The sequence below is a fragment of the Psittacula echo genome, assembly GCF_963264785.1.
Source record: "Psittacula echo genome assembly, chromosome: 18".
Lineage (NCBI taxonomy): Eukaryota > Metazoa > Chordata > Aves > Psittaciformes > Psittacidae > Psittacula > Psittacula echo.
Window position 1 is genome coordinate 2,495,939 of NC_137754.1, and position 22,296 is coordinate 2,518,234.

Sequence of the window (22,296 nt, forward strand, 5' to 3'; positions counted from 1 at the left end):
TCCCAGGAGAAGCAGAGCAGCTTGCTCTGCAGAAGCAAAGGGAAGGGCATTGACACAGAGGGAATAAGGAGGTGACAGCAGAGGACGGGGTTATGTTGTTAAGGCCTGCCGAGCTTTCAAGGCAATTAGGTGATTTGGAAAAGGTCCTTGTTTCCTCTAGTAAAGGCTATTCCCTTCTGCACCTTCCCTCTCCCTGGCAGAGATTAGAGCAGTAAGGTTAATATAGTAGCAGATACATCCATGAAAATCCGCAGCTGAGTCTTCACTCCAAGTGCTGCCAGCTCTTCCCTAAATCTTCAGGAATCAAGGTGCCTCGTTGGAAGTGGCTCCATTGCCTTTGTTGACGTAAAAGGGGCGGTAATGTGACTGTAATGGAGAATTTGGGGCATGTGAGTTTGACCTACCTTCTTTTTCTGACCACCTATTCTTCACCCTCCTAAGTAGCCCAACCATACATAGCTTAACACCTTCAGTCTTTTTTCTTGCAGAGCATCACTGCCTCATTTCACTACTGGAGGTGCTGAAGTGATCAAATGCAAGTGATGTTGCTTTTTGATTCATACACATGCTTTGCATGGACCTCATTCCTGAGCCAAATGAGTCTGTGCATCATATAAAATCTCAGACTATGACTCACGGCTTGATGAGAGGCTTCTCGGAGAAGAGGAATGTCACCTTTATTTTTATGCTTCTGTCAGTGTCTTTTAATTGCTCACTAACCTGAGAGCTCTCGGGAGGTTTCACATTGAAAGCCATGCACAGTTATGTGAGCAATCAACTAAGTCGTGTGGTATTTATTTGTGCCCAAACTCTTGTGCATGGAAATTCTCACACAATGGTGTATTGTGTATTCACGCCTGCACATGTTGCAGGGCCCAGTACTAAATGCTTGTGTAAACAGAAGTGTAAAGGGAGAGATAGCAGCAGAGCCTAAAGCAATTGCCATCTGCTATCTCTCTAGCTCTGTTTACTGTAGTCCCGAATATCTCTTCTCATCAGGACCTATCCCTGGAATTTCATTCTTATCTGCACCCTTACTAATAAGCAAAGTTGTGTTGCACAGCTTAGTGTTGGCTTGGGATGACCACAAAACACAAAAGCCCATTTATTGATTGTGGTACCTGGTTGCACTGTTCGAGGCAAAAATCTCTAGCCTCGATGAGAATATGCTTACACTGGTGAAATGGTGTCCAAGGTAATCAGGAACAGCTGTGGTTTTGTAATGTCTTATCTGTCTTAGGTTTGATCCACTGCCCAGATCTTGCTTGCAGAAGGTGGGAGAGACCTCACAGGAACATTCTGTGCAATGCTCTAGTTAATATTGGGCATGGCAGGAGGCTAGAAGCAAGGGCAGAGCAAACCCAGCCCAACCCGTCTTCCTGCTCAGTGCTGACTCCCCATACCTTGTGCTCAATGTTCCTTTTTGTTGAAGCTCTTTTCATTTTATGGCTTTAATTTCAAATATAATTAAGATATGAAAGAGGGAGGCTTCATTTTAAAGGACTCCCTGTGGGTTAAAAAGACATTTCTCCTTAAATAGTATAGTCCTTCGTGAAAATTCATGTTTACAGAACTTTCAGAGTGTGTATTACTTAAATACATACTTAAGACTCTTTAAAAGGTCGATTATTGGCCCAATAGACCATAAAAGCTCCTGCAGAGCTCCTGCAGTCCAAAGCATGTATTTCTATTTTGGGACTTTTTTAAATGCTTGTATTTATCAAGTCAATTGTTAAGTTCAGGGCTATCTGGTGAATATAGACTATAAAACTAAAATAACCACCACAAGTGTATGCATGAGAGAGAAAGGAAGAAAGGGAGAAAGAAAAAGCCTGATGACTTCATGTGGAAGAAGTTACCCAGGCTGTCTCTATGGGGATTAAGGAAAGCATGGGTTGTGTTCATGAAGCACAGCATGCTGCCTGTCACGCACCAGGATGCTTATCGCTAGGACCACCCTACTCACATCCGCCAGTGCTATAGAGACTTCACTTTCCTGACCAGACTTCCCTGTATACCATCACCATTAGGAAGCAGGTTGGTATCTAAAATCACTGGCAAGAGCCTCCACCTGAGCACACACATGATGAAGCAGATGGTGTTTTAGAAAGGCAGTGATCAAAGCACAAGACAGAAGACACTACAAAACCTTGCTGTTCCTAGGAGATACATTTTGCTATAGCACATCCAGAGACTCAAGGCTGGATTTTGTGAAACAGTCTACCCAGGTACATCCCTTTCACAGGCATTCATCTCCTGGTAGGGCCTTGAGAAGTTAGTACAGACTAAACCTGCAGTCCAGCCACTTTCTGACTGTTATGTATTTCCTCTGTTTTCTTCCTTCAGTGTGGGAATGTTCTCAACTCCTGACCCTCTGCTTCTTACAAGTCTTATTTCCGAGGAACAGTAAATAATCTTTCACAAATGTAGAATGAGAATTCAAAACATAGGTTTCATCTGTGGAGACGGGGGTGAAAGCTTGACGATCTCAATTCAGGTCATGCAAGATCTTAATGTAGCACAGTGTGAATGGATGTTAAGAAAAATAGATGAACTTCGTGTTTCTGTGGCTATGCATTAACTGCTTGTTAACCTTGTATGTCTGAGATTATAAGACCTAAAATATCACTATCCTCTGCCCCTTATAATGCATTGTTACCTGTTTCGTGCTAACAGTGCAAAATGAGTGACTTACAGATGTTCTAGTGATTTATGGTCATAGTCTGACCCCTCAGTTTTGATATTGCATCCATGCACTGTAGGATGCAACTAGCAAGATACCCTTATATTTTGGTCTTTGGTGTCACTTTCACAATCTGTGCTTTCTAGATGTCACAGACGAAGGGTATATGGTATCTCTGCTGGGAGGAAAAGTACTACAGATTGCAGCATGTGTGCAATAGTATTTCTATAGCTTTTAGAAGCCTGGATCAGATTTTAGATCAGGGCAAAATACTTTCAATACATCATTTTGAAGTATAGATTATTCCTATGACCCAGAGCTGTGATGGCAGCGGTGTTAACCTGCATCCCTCTGCGAATGCAGTTAACCACAGGAAAAAAATACTGTGTCTTGGAGCTTTTACATTCCCATCTCCAAAGAACCCAAGCCCTGGTCTCTTAAGTCTCAGGTATCCCTAAAGCAGATAGTTGTCTTGCTGAAGCTGCGCACATGCTTTCACACCAAGGGTATATTTCTTACCAAGACAGACTGCTTAGAGGATTTCCATGTCTGTGGTGTCACCTTTGCAGACTGATGTCTCACTATTGAAGGATAAGCTGTGACAACACAAAACAACCTGTTATAGATCAGTCCCTGCCACCATCCCCGTCTCCCCTTGCGAGCGTCAAGATGAGTAGCAGGACTGGAAGTGCCACGTAATTAGTATTGCATTGCTTAACATTGAAATGCAGCCGTTTCTGGGGTGGGACACGCCAGCTGTCAGACAGTTCTCTATTCCACCACCCAATCAGTTAGGAAGAGGAAGTAAAGAAGGTCTGTCTAATTAAAATGTCTGAGGAGTGCGGAGAGGTGGAATGCAATCAGTCCGATTAAATTTAGGCCAAGTCCCAAACTAAGCATTCTGCAAAGAACACTATAGGCTATTTAATTACCGCAAAGATCCAAGGCTTGGGTTTTAGGTCGGAAATTAATGACAGTCCCTCTGGCAGTGTGATAAGTCCTAACCCTCTTCTACCACAGCAGCTCCATTCTGATTCAAAAATAACACCAGCTCTGCTGAATCACAACCAGTTCCAGCACTATCAGGCAATGGCCTTTCCCCACCATCTCCCATTCACCAATTAATCAGACCTGGCTCTGCTTGGCAGGTGCTGATGCTCTTGGATTCCACCTCTGGTGCCCTTGAACTACTGAGTAGTGAAAAGAGGATTATGAGATGGTGAATGGGGGATTCTGGTTCAGATGAAGGAGAACAGGCAGCTACTGCACATTGTTTTAAAGGTTGTGCTTAGTGGCTATTATTCTTTCAGGATGATAGCTCTTTTAAAACCCCGATGAAGCAGAAAGGGTAAATGCCCATGAGCATCATTTCCCATTATATTTCCCTGGTCTCTTTGTCTTTAAAATCACCTAGAATTCTCATCCTTACCCATTGCACACAAAATTTAAGACCACTTCAGCTAGATACCACTAGATATAACTTTTTAATGTTTTTTAACACTCTTTAATAAACTCCTGTTACCCTGGCTCAGCAGAGTAAGTTGCTCGTGTGAACATGTGTGTGTATCTAAGAGATTGACAGTCAGGACAGGAGATATGGGCTAGGTGCAGGACTGCTCCAGGCCTTCTCTGGGGGAGCAAGAAGAGGGTTAAATGTCTTATCACCTAAAAAGGGCAAGAAGGAAGGGATAAAATACCAAATGCCTAGTACCGGTCTTAGTGAAGAGGCTCCCATCAGACTGTTTGCTGAAGTCACCAGGCGGATTCTGTCCCACCGAGGAGAACTGAAAAGGCAGCTTAGTACCATTGCCGACTGGAAGATAGAAGAGGTTGTGTTATTCCATGGTGTTGCATGCTTCACTGGGGAAGCCTAAGCATTTCAAAACACACCCTGTAAAACTACCTTCAACTGGCTTGGGGGAAATGGGAACTAACAGCTTTGTCCCTTTTCTCTTGGTAAGAAAAGGCAGATGAGTGCAGTCAGTTGTGGGGTCCTAGTGTACACAGTGTGCAAGTGTGAAGTGATCCCAGTGCTGCAGACAGGCAGGGAAGAGCCTTTCTCTTGACAGACCCAGAGTGCAGGTGTGACTGAAGAGCAGCAGCTCCCTGGCAGGCAAACTGCATCTCCAGAGACAGGAGTAACAAGGCAAAACTACATAACCGCCAAAGCTCCCTTGCCTCCAAGCAGCTGAGGCTTTATTCAAAGCCCATAGGAATTAAAGCAAGGCTTCCCCTCCTGGCCTCGTTGGGGTCAGGCCCCGGCTGCCAGAATATATCTGAGAGCAGAGATGATGAGAGGGAAACAGCCCTGCCTGTGGCGTGAAAAGCAGGAACAACTTAGGTGTGGTTGTGAGTCACCAGAGCTCCCCCAGGTAGAGTGGCCGTGGATGCTTGTAGGCTGCCTGTGAATGAAAGGCAAGGCAGGACCCTCAGAGCATGAACAAAGCAAAGAAAGGAAATATGTGCAAGGAAAAGGAAGGTGGGCATCTGGGAAGAAAAGGCATGACTCACTGCTGCTGGGGTTCTTGATACACTAGCTCAAAGCATCCCCTCCTCATCATGCTGGTTGCTGTACTGACAGTCAACATTGGGCAGGCTCTTATAAGCTAAGCAAAAGGTGTATGTGTGTTTGATGGAGAAGAGCTGCCTTGTGCTTCTGAGACTGGCTGTGGGTACTTGGAGTCCACCACATCCTCCACTGGTTGCTTTGGGTGATGTTGGCACTCCTGTTGATTGCACTTGGTTAGGAATCTCAGGATCTTGACAGATTGGTATCTGTATTTTCCATCTTCTTCTTTCACTGTCTGAACAGTGAGGACAAGGATGCCTTTCCCTCCTGTATATGCTGGATCTAGAGCAGTGAGATCCTGGGTTTGGGTCTATGCAGACAGTGCTGATAACCCAGCTAAGAGATGGATCTGTGAGACAGTGATTGACAGGTGACAGGACAGCTGAGAGGGGAAGCAGAGTTTTGGTTAGGCAGCTAGAAAGCTGTGGCACGGGGGGTTAGATCCTTTCACACTGAAGTCGGAATTACCCGTACCAAGTGTTTCCTCAGTCGCTTGGAAGGAGGAAAATTCCCATGATCGTGGGTTGAAACTGGCTGTAAAACAAGAGCATCCAGTTCAGCAGTTGGCTCCTGATGAGCTGGCTCAAAGGCCTGTGCCTAGCGCTGCTCTATGAAACAGTCCCCACTAATCCGGAAGCAGCCCCAAACCAGAAATCTGGGTCCATGGAGGAGAGAAAAGCCTGGTCTTTTTTACTCTGGGTTCTAGGGAATGATGGACAGCCTTCTCATTTAGAGAACAAAGCACTCTAACTGCTGCAGAACTGTCTTTAGCTGCATTAAATTGCCAACTCAGGTTTGTCTATTCAACATGACTTTTCTGCAAAGAGTCATGCAGGCAAAGGCTTGGATTCGGAGCTCGAAGAGACACAAGAGAGGAACATTTCTTGCTCCAGCACACATTGTCTCAGCCACTGGAGCAGGCTGTAAGGTTTCACTAATGCATCATACTGTGATGCAGACTAGGGCTGCTGTACCCCTTTAGTGAGACACTGGACTCCCAGAAGAGTGAAGGAGAGGTGAGTACTTGGAGCTGTTATGCTGCCATCCTGTGGCCTGTTTTCTATTTAAGCAGTGTTTCTACTTAAGCAATTGGCTCTCCCTCTCTGTGCCCGAGTCCCTTCTACTCTTCATTCAAAGACTTCCAAAGGCACAAGGTGATCTTTCCAACCTCCTCCTGGCTCTGGCCAAGCTGTTTGCCACATCAGGAGAAGAAAGCTTAGTGGAGAGGACAGAAAGGACTGCTGAGCAATGGAACAGACTGCTCCTCTATCTTTTAGGCAGCATTTGAAACCTTTTATGTCTCCCCTCTGCCTCATTAGGACACACTGCAAGCATTTGCTCTGTGATACTGTTTTTAATGACTGGGGCAGTAGAAGTCTCCTTGAATTTAAGCAGAGCTTAAAAAAACCTATAGATTCCGCTCAAATCCAAGCAGTTTCTTAGTATGGGCCCCTGCAGTTAGACTTGGGTAGCCTTCCTCAATGCAGCCAACAGAGTTGTCACTGTGGCTTCAGGGAGGATTTGCAGTGATCCAACCTAGCGAGAAAAAGGGTGTGTTACAAAGCTATCATGAAATATTCAAGGATACTGTGTATTGTGCAATGCAAAGGGTGGTCCTCTGTTTTTTAAAATCCCATTTTATGGAATTCCTTAGAAAAGATGCAATGGGAGGCATTGCTGGACTTCTACGTGACACATAGTGCATAGAAATCCCTAGAGAGTTAAATGATTTTGGGTACATTGCATTATTCATCAGATAATCCTTTGCTAGCCAGCATGCAAGCTAAATGGGTCATGTCTCCTGTTTGCCTACTGATTCATTCCATTCCCAAGCAACCCATCAGTGTGGTTTCAGCAGCTGGCTCCTTTCTATCATGCTTGAGTCCTCATCCTGGCAAGAGAACCCTGTGCTGTTCAAACCCATTTCAGCAGAGATTGTGCTTAGGTTTTGGTTTTGATAAAGTGACTTTGTTGGTAGAAAACACAGAATGAGGAGGTTTGGAAGGCAACGTGTCTGTGCCCTGAGGAAAAGGTAGATGTGCGTAGGCAGAAGAAGTGATCCCCGAGTATGTGTATGCTCAAAAATCCATTGCAGGACCCACTGAACTGCAAGCTGCTGTACAGCCCTCACACCACTCTCTAGCTGACTGCATCCAGCAAGTGTCCCCACTGGCTCCAATAAAGAGCATTAAATATTATACCCTCTATCTAGCAGTCCCTGTTCATCCCTCCTTTCTCTGGGCACATCTTTCAGGAGGCTGGGATGCTGGATCCCAGCTGGGAGCCAGTAAGCCCTTGTTCCCAGGTCTTAGCAATTAATTATCCAGAGAGGAGAAGAGGGAAGTCCCTGCTCTGATCTGGAGCAGTGAGCAGCTAGGCTATGCCATGCAGTGGCATTGTCACAAATTAGGTTTCCTTTTGCCATGTCAGGTTTCATACACGTGGCAGCAGTGGAGGCAAAATAGCATTGTCTGCTGTGTTCCTCCCATCACACCCTGCCACACTCTTCTAATGCATGATGGGCCATTTCTTCCTGAACCTGAATTTGGGTGGAGATAGGGTCAGACCATGCAATTTTAGATCTAACTTACCACCATCCCTTAAGGTTGAAAATGGTTTTGGATGCACGGCTGAGTCTGTGGTCTCTCCTGAGCATCTGCAGCTCCACTTAGCAGAACATGTGTTTTCCTGACAGCACGGGGCTTGTAAAGCTCTGAAGCAGCTGGGGCAGCACAGCCGCTATAACCATCCGGGCAGTGTCTGGAGACAGGCTCCATGCAAAACAAACCCACCACTGGCAAAATGCCCCCCCTTCAGCCTCTGATGAGGAGCCTATCTCCTAACTTGGGGAGCCTGCAGGAACCAGTCCAGCTAAAGTCTTGCTGATGCTCAACTGGGAATGCTGCCTCTGCTTCCAAAGGGCATCCTCATCCCCATGGCGCCAGGCAGGGCTGCCAGTGAGCTGCCAGGCGTGGGCTGGGAACAGAGGAGGAGGGCAAAGTGGAAAATACAGACAAAGGGCTCAGTGTTGGGATTTGGTTTATCCCCATGGAACCCTAACAACAGAGCGGGCAACACTACACTCCAAATGTGCCTTCAGGGGAGTGCCAGTGCTAACTGCTGGCATATCCCTTCACACTGCTCACCATCTGGCTTTGCAGAACAGCAGCTGTAAACACCTGGCAAAGCCAGGCCTAGAGAGCAGAGGAAATTTGGTTACTCATTTTGTGCTACCCTTTCTGGTTTTCTGTTTCTAAAGGCATTGCCTTTGCTTAGGCTTTTCGCACTCACTGCTTCTCACTCTGGAGGAAGCCAGGCCACCATTAGGGTGCCATACCTTTGGGAGACAGGAACATGGAAAATCTCTTCAAGTTGTCAGGCTGGTTCCACTCATAGTTGTTCATCATGTAGCGGTGGTCACCTGGAGAAGCAGAGGAGGGCGTGAGCTGGAGGCTGCTGTTGAGTGATCTTGATATAGGGATGGGAATAGGGGGAAGGGAATAACAGATTGGAATTGCTTCTTCAAGTGCTGCAGGTTCTGCTCTTTGAAACCAAGTTTATCTGTTATTTCTTAATACCTCTGTGGGGCTATTTGGCTGGGAGCTAAAGCAGTGCTGTAGCTGCCCAGAGGTTCAGCCTGGGATAAAGGAGAAAGCTCCCTCAGAGACATAGCAGAGCTGAAGCATTTGGCCATTCAGTAGATATGCTAGCTCCTGAAAATCCACAGGGAGATTTGAGGGTGAGGCATTTTCCTACCAAAATACTGCCGTATGGCTAAAACTGTATCCCACTTCAAAAGCAGTGGTTTGGCTTCTTTTATGTGTTTAACCTGTGCATAGTGCTGGCTTCCAACCAGCAGATCTTGAGCTGCAAGTGCTACAAAGCTCAAGAAAATCAGTGTTGGGAGAGCTCAGTTGGTTTCTTCAGTCTCTAAAGCAAAATGCTAAACCTTGCAAACAGCTCTAACTTCCTAGGCTCTTGGACAAGGATGTTTGCTTCAGGCTTCATGCAAAGCAGATGAAACCTACCCTTTTCCCAGGTTTTGGTTTTCTGACACTGACCCACAGGATTTGGTGCTCTATCAGTAGAGATGCTTACAAAAATACTTTCTTTGAGGGCCTCAAGTGTTCTATAAACCTATTATTCTCTGCAAGGGGGTGAATTTGTTTCCTGTGTTTCAATAGTTCCATTCTTTGCTTCTTAAGTCATTGAACAAACTTTTATATTATTTCTCCCATTTATCTTTGTGTTATTTAAAATCCCTGGATGTTCTCTGATTATTTTCCTCCTTGCCACACTACTAAGTAGGTACCTGTTATGACAACTAAAAGAAAGTGGATTCCCTTTGGAGTCTGCTATTAAGCTGGTTTCATTCCATTAATACAATATTTCTTCCTGGGAAGTTTTTTACACTGGAAGATCAAGCCAGTTGCAAATGAACTTGTTGCAGTGACTCAGGGGGAGTCTGAGTTAATTAAATCCATTAAGTAATTGTGGAGTTATTTCCTTGCAGTCACTAGATGCAGAGTGCTGTCCTCTTTCAAGTCTAACTGTGGGTTGAAAAACGGAGAGCTCTGAAGCTTCTGAGACTCACCTTAAATAACATTTCCCAGCTGAGTGGATACCATTGTTCTTCTCATTAGGCAGACTCCAAGCTGTGTCCATTAAATCCCTGGTAAAGTTTCTCTAAGTGCCCAGCTTTCTGGCAGCAGTTAATTGTTGCCCCACTCATACTTTGCCACTTGAATCCCACAGACTGCAAGTATTGAGGACTTCTGACATCAGTAATATGGAAGGGGCCCCAATTAAAAATGATCAAGAAGTAGTCAGTTTTTATCCAGAGCCACTAGGACTGAACATACCCTTGTTGGGTTGTACAAATAGCCAAGTCAAATATATTTGCTTCAGGATTGGCAAAAAGAGAGTATTGAGGATCCAACAAGGTACGTGGTAGTGTTAAATGTTGGAAGACAAGTAATGTTCAGTTTCTGGTGCTACTTGAAGGGTAGGCAGAGTTAAAAAATCCAGCTCTAGCTATGTATCATGAGCACTTTGAACTAAGAAGTTCAGTTCTCCTGACCAGAAGAATCTGCTCCATCTAATTCATGTCTAATGGAGACTGATGGCACTAGATAAACATTAATGAACTGTTTGCAGTGCAGGCTCCTTGGGGCCAGGGGCTTACTCTTTCTCTCCTTAATGCAGGGAGGCAGCAGGCTGTCACTTGAGGAATACTAGTGATTCTCATTACAGATCTAAATGTATTCTGGTCCCATGTCACCTTCAGTCTTATTGCTCTAGATTGTGAATGCAGGCAGGCTGATTCATAAAACCCAGGCTCTGAAAAGCATTACCATGTTGACCAGTAACTGAACCCATGTTGTTCTTACTGCTGTGCATCTTTTCAACACGCTGCTTTTTGTCTGGGTTTTTGGTTTGGAGGGTTTTTTTTTTGTTGCTTCTTCCCTTCCTCCTTTATCATATCATCTTGTAATGTGAATTTGTCTTCTCTGGAATGAAGTTGGAGTGATTTAAATGGCTGTTGCCCAGGAAAAAGGTGGTGTATTAATATGGCAGGAATTAGTACTGTGAATTTGCATGAAACAACAGTGATCTTGCAGGTTTGCAGCAGAGTTCCTCAGCTGCTTGTATTGCATGAACTGTACTTGAGATTATCCCTGCATCTTTTTGAGTCAAACATCCTTCTGAACAGCAGGGTGCAATTTATCTTCATGTTACCTATCCAGCTTCTTGACTTTTATTGTTCTGGTATCTAGGTTCCACAACTGTTAATAGATTATATCCTTATAGCAGCCTGGTGAGATAACTATTAATTCTAATCCCTATTATTCTTAGTTCAGGAGGTCATCTTTCAGGAATAATTGACCTGCCTAAGGTTACAAAAGCTTTTTGTGGGAGAGTTAGAAAATGAAACTCGGCTGTGGAATCCCATTCTAGTTCCCTGTCCTCCTAAACTTATGTGTAAGCTTGATGCAAGACAAGTCCTTTCTGCAGAACTAATTGGGAGACATGGAAAGTAAGACTTAGAAGACTCCTTGCAGTGCTGTGCTACTAACCAGTTGCAGGTAGTGTTTCTCCCACTTTCCCTAGGTCTTTGCTTACTTTCTGCTCTGTAAGAGCACACTGATCACACTTCACCTCTGACTCTGTGTTAGGCTTTGCCAAGGGAGAGAGGGAAGGGGTAGATCTCAGATACTCTACCATTCTCCATGTGGTTCCTCTCTATGAAGTTGCGGCCAAGGTCTGCCTTGCAGATCTTCTCCACGTGCCTCATGCACACATTTAGGAGGTCATCTCTGAGGAGTCCCATAGATGGGCTCATGCTCTCCCCTTCGAGCAGCACACTGTATGTTGGAAGAGATGGAGGGGGGACATAATTCCGCATCAAAGCCCCAAACTCCTGCCAAAAAGAAGGGAGGAGAGGTTACTGAGGAACATAAAGAGCTAGAGGTTAGATCCTAGGGAACTGGCTAATGTTGGACTCCAAATAATGTGAAGTGCAAAGGAGAACAGTGAAGATGGAGGGGGCAGACAAATGTTCTGCCTGTGAGCTCCAGCCATCTACAAAAAGACCAGGAGTTGGCACATGGAAGTTCATTCTTCACTTACCAGAGCAGTGACAGCTTTGAATATCAGGGTAGGTTCCTGCCGTAAATGTGCATTGAACTGGTGGAGATTAACAAATCTTACACCAGCTTGGGATTTGTCTTTGGGACAAATACTGTCCTCATGGAAAGAAAACTAAACTGAGATCTTGGTTACCTGCAGGAAGAGCACGGAGTCACTGATCTGGTGGATCTGCTCCCTGTTCTCCTTGTCTTCCCGCAGAAGCTTTGCCCTCTCTTCCAGCTCATCCACGATTTCTTTCACGTTCTCTGATGCAGTCTTTTCCCTCTGATCCAGGGCAGCTTTCACTTCATCCCTCTGCCTCTCCAGGTCACGGATCAGCTCTTTGAAATGCTGGTCCACTGTTGCTTTCTCATTGGTGGTGTAGTTCTGCAGAGGGAAGGGTTAGAGAGAGGAGGCAGTAGGAAAGAGGCAGGAGAAATAGTATGTTAAACTTCTCAGGGAGTCATCTAACAGAGGGAAACAGAGAGGGGGGATATATCCAAGCATCCTCAGCATTTAGACTGTGACTATGGAGACTCTGGGTATGTAAGTCTTAGCACCAGAGACATGCTAAGAGAAGTAATACTTGTTCTTGCAATAATTGTGAGCATGTAATCTAAAGGGCACGCTGTCTTCCTGATTATAAGAGCATATATTTCAATTCCTGAATTGCCCTCCTTGGTGATATTTAAAACCACTGTTTTAACTTTCTAAATCATGGTTCTGGCTCCTCAAGAATTTGAGGACCAAATTCTCACCGTTTCCAAGGATGAAAAGGTGCTAAAACACATCTTACAAACCTCACCTCTAGGTCCCTCAGAAGGACTGTGACTGTAACTCTATTCAGAGTTAAAATTTCTAGGTCAGGTTTCCAATAATAATAACAGTAATAATAGTAATAATAGTCATAATCGTAATAATAGTAATAAAGTAGACGAAAAGCAGAACTGGCAAGACAATGGACGTGTACCACATAAAAGGAAGAAGAATGGCTTCGCCTATTAATGTTATGCAGATTTTCTGGGGTGTCTTCAAATTGTGTTTTCACTGCTCTATTCAGTTGGGGTATAAATGACAAAAATAACATCACGACTATAGTCTAACCCTTAGCATGATGAAAGAATTATAATAGAGCCCTGTATCTGTATGGAAATGAGCTGTTCCACCATAAATCAGGTGTTTGCTGGTGTGACTGCATCTTTTCTTGTTGCCTTATCTTTGTTTGGGCAATCCAGAACCCTTCTGGAGTTTGTTTGTGTGTGTGGTCTAGCAAGAAAGAAAGCAGCAGCACACCTTTGTTTCCGAATCAGCCTGGCTACCAGTGATAGAAGAACTGTAAGGGACTGAAAGCGGGGAGGTGCCTTGGATCGTTTTGTAACAAGGCTGTGCTGTCTCTTCTTGATCTCCTGCAGGGTATGTTGCAATGGTAATTTAGTAGGAGTTGTTGTTTCCAAGACTTGGAATGACTGAATTTTGGAGAGTGATGAGAGAGAGTGAGGATAAGGGATGGAGTGAATAACAGCTGGCTATGTCAGAGAAATTGAGGAAAGGAGGAGAGGGATGTGAGAGAGTGGAAAAGAAAGTGACAAGTACAGGAAAAAGAGAGAAGGGAACTGAAACGAATATCCCATACGCACCTTGATGCGGTCTCTCTCCTTCTGCCACTTATCGATTTCATCTTCTACCTCAATGATCTTCAGCTGCAGTTGCTCTTTCTGCAGTGAAAGCTCAGCCTGTGAGGAGAGAAGAGTCTCATGAACTGGGGCTGAGGGTGGCCTACTTCAAAGAGGCTCTGTGCTCCCACTTATGCATTTGGCCCTGAACAATAACAGCTGGGAGGTGCAGGCTCCTGGCACTGCTTGAAATGGAGATCATGTGCTGACACTGGACAGGATCCCAGAGCTTCTCGCTGGGTCAAGACATTCAGCTCCCTCAGCAAAGACAGCAGCAGAAGCACCCACCTACTAGGCTACCGTCATGGTGCCGCTTTTAATCACATTAGAGTCATTAGCTGGAGGGGGAAGAGGCCTGTTTCAAAATTTAGCTGTGTATGCAGTGAAGGGCCCATCCCAGGGTGTGCCTCTGCAGCAATAACAGTTTTCATGTAATTACGGAATGACGTTTGACGAGTGTTGCAACAAGAGGACGATGCCTCCGGCAGGAATTCTGTTTAGACAGGATTGTGGATTAATTTGCTCTGAATTGAGAGCTTTCATGTTATGATGAAGCTGGGGAATGCTTGGAAAAAATAAAAAACAGAGAAGGAGGAGGCGTAGTCAACCATTGCTTGGCTTAGATCAGCAACTTCACTGGGATTCATTTGCATTTCGTTTTGCACTGGCTTCCCAGAGAAGCTCAGACCAGACAATTGCATGCAAGGCAGTTCATAGAACTGGAGCCCATGGAGGGCTGGGCAGCTATGCACTGATGTAACATGCCGGGTGGTGTGCATGCCATGTCTCTGGACATTACTAAACAGCAGCTGGCTGTTTGGTAATGCCTTGCGCCGTTAACTCTGGGCAACCCCTCCCTCAGTCGCTCATATTCAACACGGCCCTGCCCTGCCCCATCATGACAAAGCCTTTGTTTATGCATTTCAAGACCTTTCTGTGTTTCATGTGTGTACAGGTTGTTCACAGCACAACTATAACTACAAGCAATCTGGCAGTGGAGCACTTATCCCAAGAGCTGTTTAGGAACTACACAGTTTGCAGGAATTACCTGTACTCCACGACTGAGCTGTGTCGCGTTGGAAAAGTTCTGAAAGCCTGCTGTTCATTTGGGATCCTTTAGCAAATGGTTGTATTACCCAAAAGCACTTACATTTACGCCAACACTTAGAGGAAAGGGAGATAGGGATGGATAAATCCACTCCTGCAGCAAGTAACACAGTGAGGTCTTCTTGCTGTTAAAACACAAGTGGTAGTTCCCACTGCTTTGCTGACATCCAAGAAGATAGCACAGCATGAAAACCTGGGTCTTCCCTTGTGTCATGGTTTCCCTTGGGGTGGGAGCTTTCAGGTTTTCAGTTCTCCATTCAAGGAGTCGAAAACAGCATCACACGATGAAGAAAAGCATGCAACAAGCTGTCAAACAGCTCAGACCGAGGAAATCAGCCCATCAGGGTTCTTGTCTTGGTGCCAGTCACCATAGTGTCTGAACGTCCTCTTAAGCTTGCATCATGCACAGCTGCATCTGAGAGCCATTGACTTTAGCTGTTCCAATTTAGCAAATTCTCTATTTATAGAGGGAAAACAATCTGATAGTTGTTTTATTGCCTAATAAAACAAAAGAAAGGAGGAACAAAAAAGGCAAGTGTACTCAAAGGTATCTCAGTGCCAGAAGAGCTGCATCCTCACATTGCCCTTGTAATTGTCCCTGTTTGTTGAGTTAGGAGAGCACTGGCCCTCTAAATACCATCTATACACCCTGACAGCCTTCAACAGTCAAGTAAATACCATAATGAGCTGAAGCTCATATTCCACAGGGGTTCAGAGAAGATGGCATTAATTGTTAGCAAAGCAAAAAGCACATCTCCTGGGCAATGGGAGGTCTTCCTTCCTCCTCATCCCTAGGTATCAGGACATTCTTATTACAAGAATATGAGTGAAATCATACAGAGAAGGACTGGAGGGATTTTTCTGAGACACTCTCAAACACAGGGATTTGAAAAGAAATGTAACAGGATAAAGAATCAGGTGGTGGATGGAAAGATGTCGATAGCAATATTATGTTGTTATAGTACTTTTTAATTAAGATGGGTATCAAAGGAGTTTTGTAAACTATTACTTGCTCAAAAGTGATACTAACTCCTAACTTGCAGTTATAATATCCGTTCACCCAGAAAGGTAGTTTGGGTGCCTCTGGGATGGGATGTAACAACTATTTAAGAGCAGACCCACACTACCATTTAGAGTGAGAATTGTGATTTGCAAGTGGAAATTACAGAGATAGCTCCAATACCCCGAATGCAAATACCACAGTCATCCAGGTTCAGCATGGGTTAAAACGCCCATACTGAGGGCAAAAGGAAACACTAGCACAGACACCAGCAAAGGAGGTGTTTCATTGCACGGTAGTACAGACATTTAAACTAGTCTAAGCATAGAAAATATGTTAAAAAGAGACTCAGGGAGGCTGTGGAATAGTGCAGGAACTGGTGATGTGGGTACAAGGAAACTTATTCAGTAGGGGTGCTCTAGACAGGGGTTAAGTGAAAATGATGTTTTTAAGGCCTTGATCACTCTGGGACTGGCTGAAAGATTGCTTTGGCTGTCCATGCACATCCTGTGTTACAGTAGGCTGGCTACAGGTACTAGGTATTGTCAACTTCTCCACTTTATTCCCTATCAAGAAACTTCTCTCTCAGCTTTCTTCATATTTCCCAGAATTTCCAGGGTCAAGAACTCCTGATCCCCTTATGTGATGAACCGCCCAGAACAAATCCATTGGGTGAGACCTGGCGTTCAGAAGGGCCTTGTGAAAGATAACATAGCACCTCCACCCACTGTAAGGGGAGTTCCTACAGTGTAGAAGTAATAACAGTGAAGAAGCTGTAGGAAATACAGGTTTAGACCATTTGGTTTGACTATAGCAAACTGGCACTGAGAGTCTTCGAGCTAAGAGAGGATCCTCTGTAAGAGTCTAGGTTAATTAGGACAATCAAGAGGCCTAAGTGAAAGTTCAGAGTGTACATCTACAGCTGAACCCAGCCCTTGTGCTGTAAAGGACCTAGAGATGTGAGATTATGAGTCTTGCATCACGATGTGACTCATTTTTGCAAGGCAGCAATACAAGCATCATCATGTCTTAATGCTCTGGGAACCCAGGTCTTGAATCAGGGAACACCCCTGTGTCACCAGCCTGGGAGAGCTATGCTAATTACCTGACAGCAACAACCAAATGCAGTAATGAAGCTAGAGAAGTATTTAAACCAGTTGCCCTAATAGAGGGCTTGTATTAGAAATTACACGCTGAGAAGTCAGCAAGTTGTTTGGGATGTTATTTCTGCTGCTTTTGCCATTACAGTTTTCTGTCTAAGCTTTTGTTAAGCAGAGGTGAGTGTCAGTGGGCTACAATCTCTGTAGGCTCTGCCAGCATCCTGCATTAATGCCACCAGTCACGACATGAGCTTGAGGCCAGGAAAGGCTTTCTGCTTTGCACAGTTTGAAGAGAATTCCTTAACAACAAAGTGGTGGGCTTTCCTTGTGTTCTGCCCTTGCTGCAGAGGCACTAACGCAGAATACAGGCAAACAGGCAAATCAGTTGGCAGCAGGTCAGCTTCCCCAGCCTTCCAGCTAGGAAGAACGTCCTGCAGGTAACTTGCACCATCTCTGTGGAAAGAGCATCTATTTTAAGCTGTGTCCGCAGAGCAACCACAACTTGTGTAGATAAGGTCTCACAGCCACATCGTGCCCTGGCCTTGCATCAGTGAGAAGGGCCAACACACTCTTGTTTGTTCTCTATTCAGACAGTGAAAGCAATACAGAGGGCTCAGATGGAAATCCCTCTGGGTGCATGTCTGTGCATGGCTGACTCCAAAGCCCAGTTCAGCCTCTGTGAAGTCTCCCTTTTTCAAAGTGGCTTTGTTGAAACAAGGAACACCCAGGTCCCGTTTCTGCACAGCAGTTCTCTGCTGCCTCTTTAAACCTGCTGTGCAATGTGAACTTTGCTTTAAACGTAAAGAATTAAAGAAGAGAATCAAAGTGCTTTTCACTAGAACTGACCTGACGTGCTGAGTACTAAGGCTGGTGCTGGATAGTAACGACAGGTTATTTACAGCTCTGTGACTGGCAGGCATATGTGAGGTTGTTTCATTTTGAGCTTAGGCCTGTAAAACAGGTTTTGAGTGAAGGATCCCCTTTCAAAATGAAGGATGCTGTCCAAAAGGGGGACTCTGGTTCTGCTGATAAATCAAGCTGGCCAGAGGGTTTTATTTGGGTGTACAAGCTGCTATCGACAGTTTCCACTTTTCAATTGTGTGTGGTTATTACCCAGCCTCACAGCCTTTTTCTTGGTTGTTTCTTGTGCTGATTCTGTTGGGGATGTTCGTTTTCTTCTAAAGCCGTAGCAGGAAACTGATGCAAAGTGGCTCTGGGGAAGGCATTAAAGGTTTGCTGGGTAAAAACTGTGAATACCATTGTGTGGAAAATCAGGAAAAAAGACTCTGTCTTCCCTGCCAAGTTGTCTCTGTCTGACCCCTGTGCCTTTCCCTCTTGTCTTGTCAGCACACCAGGAAAAGGGGGATGAGTGACTCTGACCCCAGGCTCCTGAAAAGTGGAATATGCTGCTGCGTTCTCCCTCTGTCTCATAGACAAATATCAGTCTTTCCACTGCTTGCCTAAATGCTCTAACTAGTAGGTGTCTATTTACTGGCTTGTTTGCATTCCTTTTCTCTTAAGCTGTACTGTCTCTGCCTGCACTGTGGAACAAGCAGAGTTACCTACTTTTACACAAGGATCTTAAACTATCCCTTGCTTTCCCAACCCTGAACTGAAGCACCTTTCTTCTCTAAAGGCCTTATAGCAAAGGCAAACTCATGACAGAGACTGTAACCTGCATTAATTCTGCCATATGAAAGGAATAGAAGTGCCTAAACCAAGCATATTACACCTTATTATGTGACAGTTGTGTGCTGAGCACCCAGATTGACAGTCAGGCTTAAGTGCATCACAGTACACACACATACATCCCCCCACACCAAGTTCTGCTGGAATCCTCTCCAGGTTTGGAGTTGCAGCATATCCAAGGACTGGGAAACCTTTATAGTTGAACCAATTGTTCTTTGACAACCCACACTGTGTGAAAGGGCCTGTGTAGATAAAGCTGTGTTTTGGTCACCAGCCAGTGGTATAGTTAGTGAATTTGGAGGTACTAAAGCTACCCTAGAGATGCTTGGATGCAAGCTGTAAAAATGGGTCAAGGATGGGGATGACCTAATGTGGGGGTTTTGTTCATTCTTTCCACAAAGGCCAGCAGTACCAACCATACTTTGCCACTCTTCCAATTTGTGGTCACATCCCGGTTCAGCTGATTTGCAAGACTGGAAAAGAATAGGTGGGAACAAAAGGGACTTGGAAATGTTCATTCCTCATTCTGGTTTTCTCTAAGGCTCCACCTAGGGTGAATAAATCGGGGCTAGGAATAAATATTTGCAAGCAGCAGCTATCCTGCTAATTGTTTTTGTCTAAGTGAATACTCAAGTTACAACATGATCAAAACTCATTGTCAGGAGAAACTTGCACATGTGTGTGATTCATGTTGATAAAGCCCTAAATCCTTTAGGCTTAGCAGCAGCAGAAACAGCAAAGGACAGCACAGGAGCTAAAGCATGGAGCTAACAAGAATGACGTAAAGATTCTGAGAAAGAAATCAAACATCATTTAAATCTTAGGTAAAGTCTCCTTTGCCCAGCTTCTTTAAGACCAAGGTGTTCTAGGTCCATCCAACTACAGGAAGAAGGCTGTGATTAGCTCTGGTTCCTCGGGGAGCAGTTGTTAACTTCTTTTCAGTGGAAACAGCTAAGAGGAATTGGACGACCTGGCAGACACCAGACACAGCTTTGTGAGAGTCAGCATATGCTATGTTGAGAGCCGACATCAAAAACACAAGAATAAGCAATTATGAGACAAACAGCAGGCTAGTGAGCCCTGCAGGAATTTCTTTATTAAGGACTGGTTGAGACATAGAAGAAACGTCTGGTTTCAGTAAGTCTGCAAGTTGGAGATGACATTGAAGAAGAGACAAAATATGTGCACAGGAAGACGGAGGGAAGCTCTGCATAAGGTGTTATTTCAGCCTTATGAGATACATCTTCCCACCACCTTAGAGAGAGCTAAACTCTTCTTCCAAGTTAAGGATAACTCAGGAATTTCTAGTAGCGGGCACTTTCATTTGCCTGTTCACCACATCAGAGCACTGGCTTGGGCTGAGCCTAAGAGTACGGTTTAGCAGATCTTACTCAGTGCCCTTCCAGTTTCTGTCATGAACTGGCTGTGTGACTCTAGGCAAATTGGTTTACATCAGCGTTTCATGGGGCTCCTTTCTGTAATCTCTCCTGTCCTGTCTGCTTAGAAGGTTTTTATGCCAGGACATGCTCTTACTATGGGGATGTACAGCACCAAACATGGTGAGACCCTGATCTTTACTACATCTAGCGGACTAATCGTATGTCCACCCAGAAATCAAACAGCGTGAAACTCTAAGCAATCAAAGGTGGAAGACTTCTGATTAGTGAGCACTGCTCCACACATCAGCCCCATCTCCTTTGATATCCGTCTTCTAAACCAATTTTAGTAACACATCAGGGGAAATTATTGTGGCTTGTGTTTGCACCAGGGATTTTTCTTCACCTAAGCTTCAAAATACTCTTCCCATAGGTGTGCTTAGCACTGTTATATCCACAACAGAAGAGAAAAACAAGCAGCCATCATCTCACTCTAAGTAGCTGAGATGGCAATTTCCAATAGTAACCTAGCAGCCATTAGTAATTTTAGCAGCCACTCATCCAATTACGTGCATTCTGGAGGTCCTGAACTTGAGCAGCGCCCACATTTCTGGCTGTGGGGATCACTACGCAAAACCTAGCACGTTGGGCTTTGATTCAGCTTCTGCTGAAAGTCAGTCCTGCAACCAGGGGTGGAAGCCAGGTTCTCCACTCTGCCAGTCCAGTGCTATACTGCTGTAACCAGCCATTAGAACAATGGTCCCACGGCAGCAGAACCCAGGCAATATCCATTCTCCAGTAAACGCTTCCCATCCACCACCCCTGCATCCCAGAATTACATTGCAGACATGATTTGAGGAGAGACTGGAAAGCAAAAGCTGTGGTGTAATATTGAGGTGCATTGGAAAGACTGATGGGAACGTGCAATAAAAAGAGCATTACCTCTTTTCCTGCTTTTTCGATCTCCACTGTCACTGTGCTGTGGTTCTTGTGCTCTTGGAACATGCAGAGGTAGCAGATGCACATCTGGTCTGTCTGACAGAACAGCTCCATGGTCTTCCCATGCACAGGGCATTTTCTTGCTTCAAAGTCCCTGATGGGGTCCAAGAGCTGGTGGTCCCGGAAAGCTGCTCCCTCCAGATGGGGCTTGAGGTGCAGCTCACAGAAGGAAGCCTGGCACACCAAGCAGGACTTCACGGCCTTTTGCTTGTTATCAATGCAGGAATCACACAGAACATCCTCAAGCTTCACCCTGGGCCGTGATCCGGCTGCTCTGTCAGGCTTGTTGAAGGTGGGTCTTCTCAGGTCACCTGTCTCTACCAGAGGGAGAGAAGTTTTCTTCAGGTCCCCCATCTGCCCCCCAGAGAACAATGACTTCCTCCCTTCCCCTTCACTAGGCAGGAAGCTCTTTTTGGAATCCAAATTGAAGAGGGACTTCCTGAGATCGCCTTTCTCTGCAAAGGAGAGCGGTGGTCTCCTCATCTCCCCTATCTGTCCACTGGCATATTGCATCTTCTTTGAATCTGCTGAATCCATGCTGAAGTAGGTTGACCTCTTCTCGTCAGATGACTCCACAAACTGAATGATGGGCCTCTTCCAGTCACTGCCGGAGAAAAGGGAGCTCTTGATTTGCCCTGTCTCCAAAGATGCACTGCCAGTGCCCTTCAGAGCTTCCTTCTCGCCTCCACTAGAGTTTGTGTTCTTCTTCACTTCTTCTTCCTTTTTGGGGGCAGATGGACTCTTCACATCCTCTGGCTTCCCAGTGGTACCATTTGTCCTTGCTGCACTCCCCGTTTCCATCGTCTGAACAGGGCAAATGAGCTTCACCACTTAATCTATCCTCCAGTTCCTGCCTCTCAGCCGAAAGTGGGTATGTCTGCCCAGTCGTTGTCTCAGCAAGGAATGACGATAGAATGCTGGAAAGTTTCTGCCCAAGTGACGCACCTGGAACTCCAGCAGGGAGGAGGAGAATGCCTGGATTATGTTGGGGAGACGCAGGGAGAAAGAAAGAAGTTACATGGGATCAGAAGCTACAGCTGTGCAGTTAATTATACAAGGCAGTCCACACCCAGGAACATTCTTGTCTAACCAGGTTTGGGAGGAAGGGCTGTTTATATACATAGAAATGTGTTGGGTTCTTTAAAAATCGTTTTCATTAAGATGCAGCAACCAGTTCGACCGCTTGTTTCAAAAATAAGTTTGCTCCTTGTTGCTGGGAGCTGAGGTTACCTCCTCGCAGAGATGGGCAGGGTCGGGGAGACCATGAGATGCAGAAGATGGGTTTGTTAACTGGGTCATACCCATGCACAGAAATAATTATGGCTGTAATTAAAACGAACGCCTAGAATAAAGCATTCTTAAACTCAATTCCCCTGAGGGCTTACTGCATTCAGTAGGACAGGGAGGGGAAACATAGGGATAATACTGGGTTTAAAAGACCCTATTACCTTTATTTTTATTTTGATGTTG

The 22,296-nt window shown here is 45.1% G+C and overlaps 1 protein-coding gene across 1 annotated transcript; it reads right to left on the minus strand.

Annotated features, from left to right (window-relative positions):
* Nucleotides 1-303: 303 nt before the first annotated feature.
* On the minus strand, nt 304-21,627 carry TRIM29 (tripartite motif containing 29; the record flags this gene model as incomplete). The annotated part of the gene is made up of 9 exons (XM_080631677.1): nt 304-366; nt 3,203-3,279; nt 4,395-4,496; nt 5,721-5,786; nt 8,590-8,673; nt 11,475-11,673; nt 12,036-12,269; nt 13,520-13,615; nt 20,770-21,627. 9 exons carry the CDS (start codon nt 21,625-21,627, stop codon nt 304-306), a joined length of 1,779 nt encoding a protein of 592 aa, XP_080487803.1.
* Nucleotides 21,628-22,296: the final 669 nt, after the last annotated feature.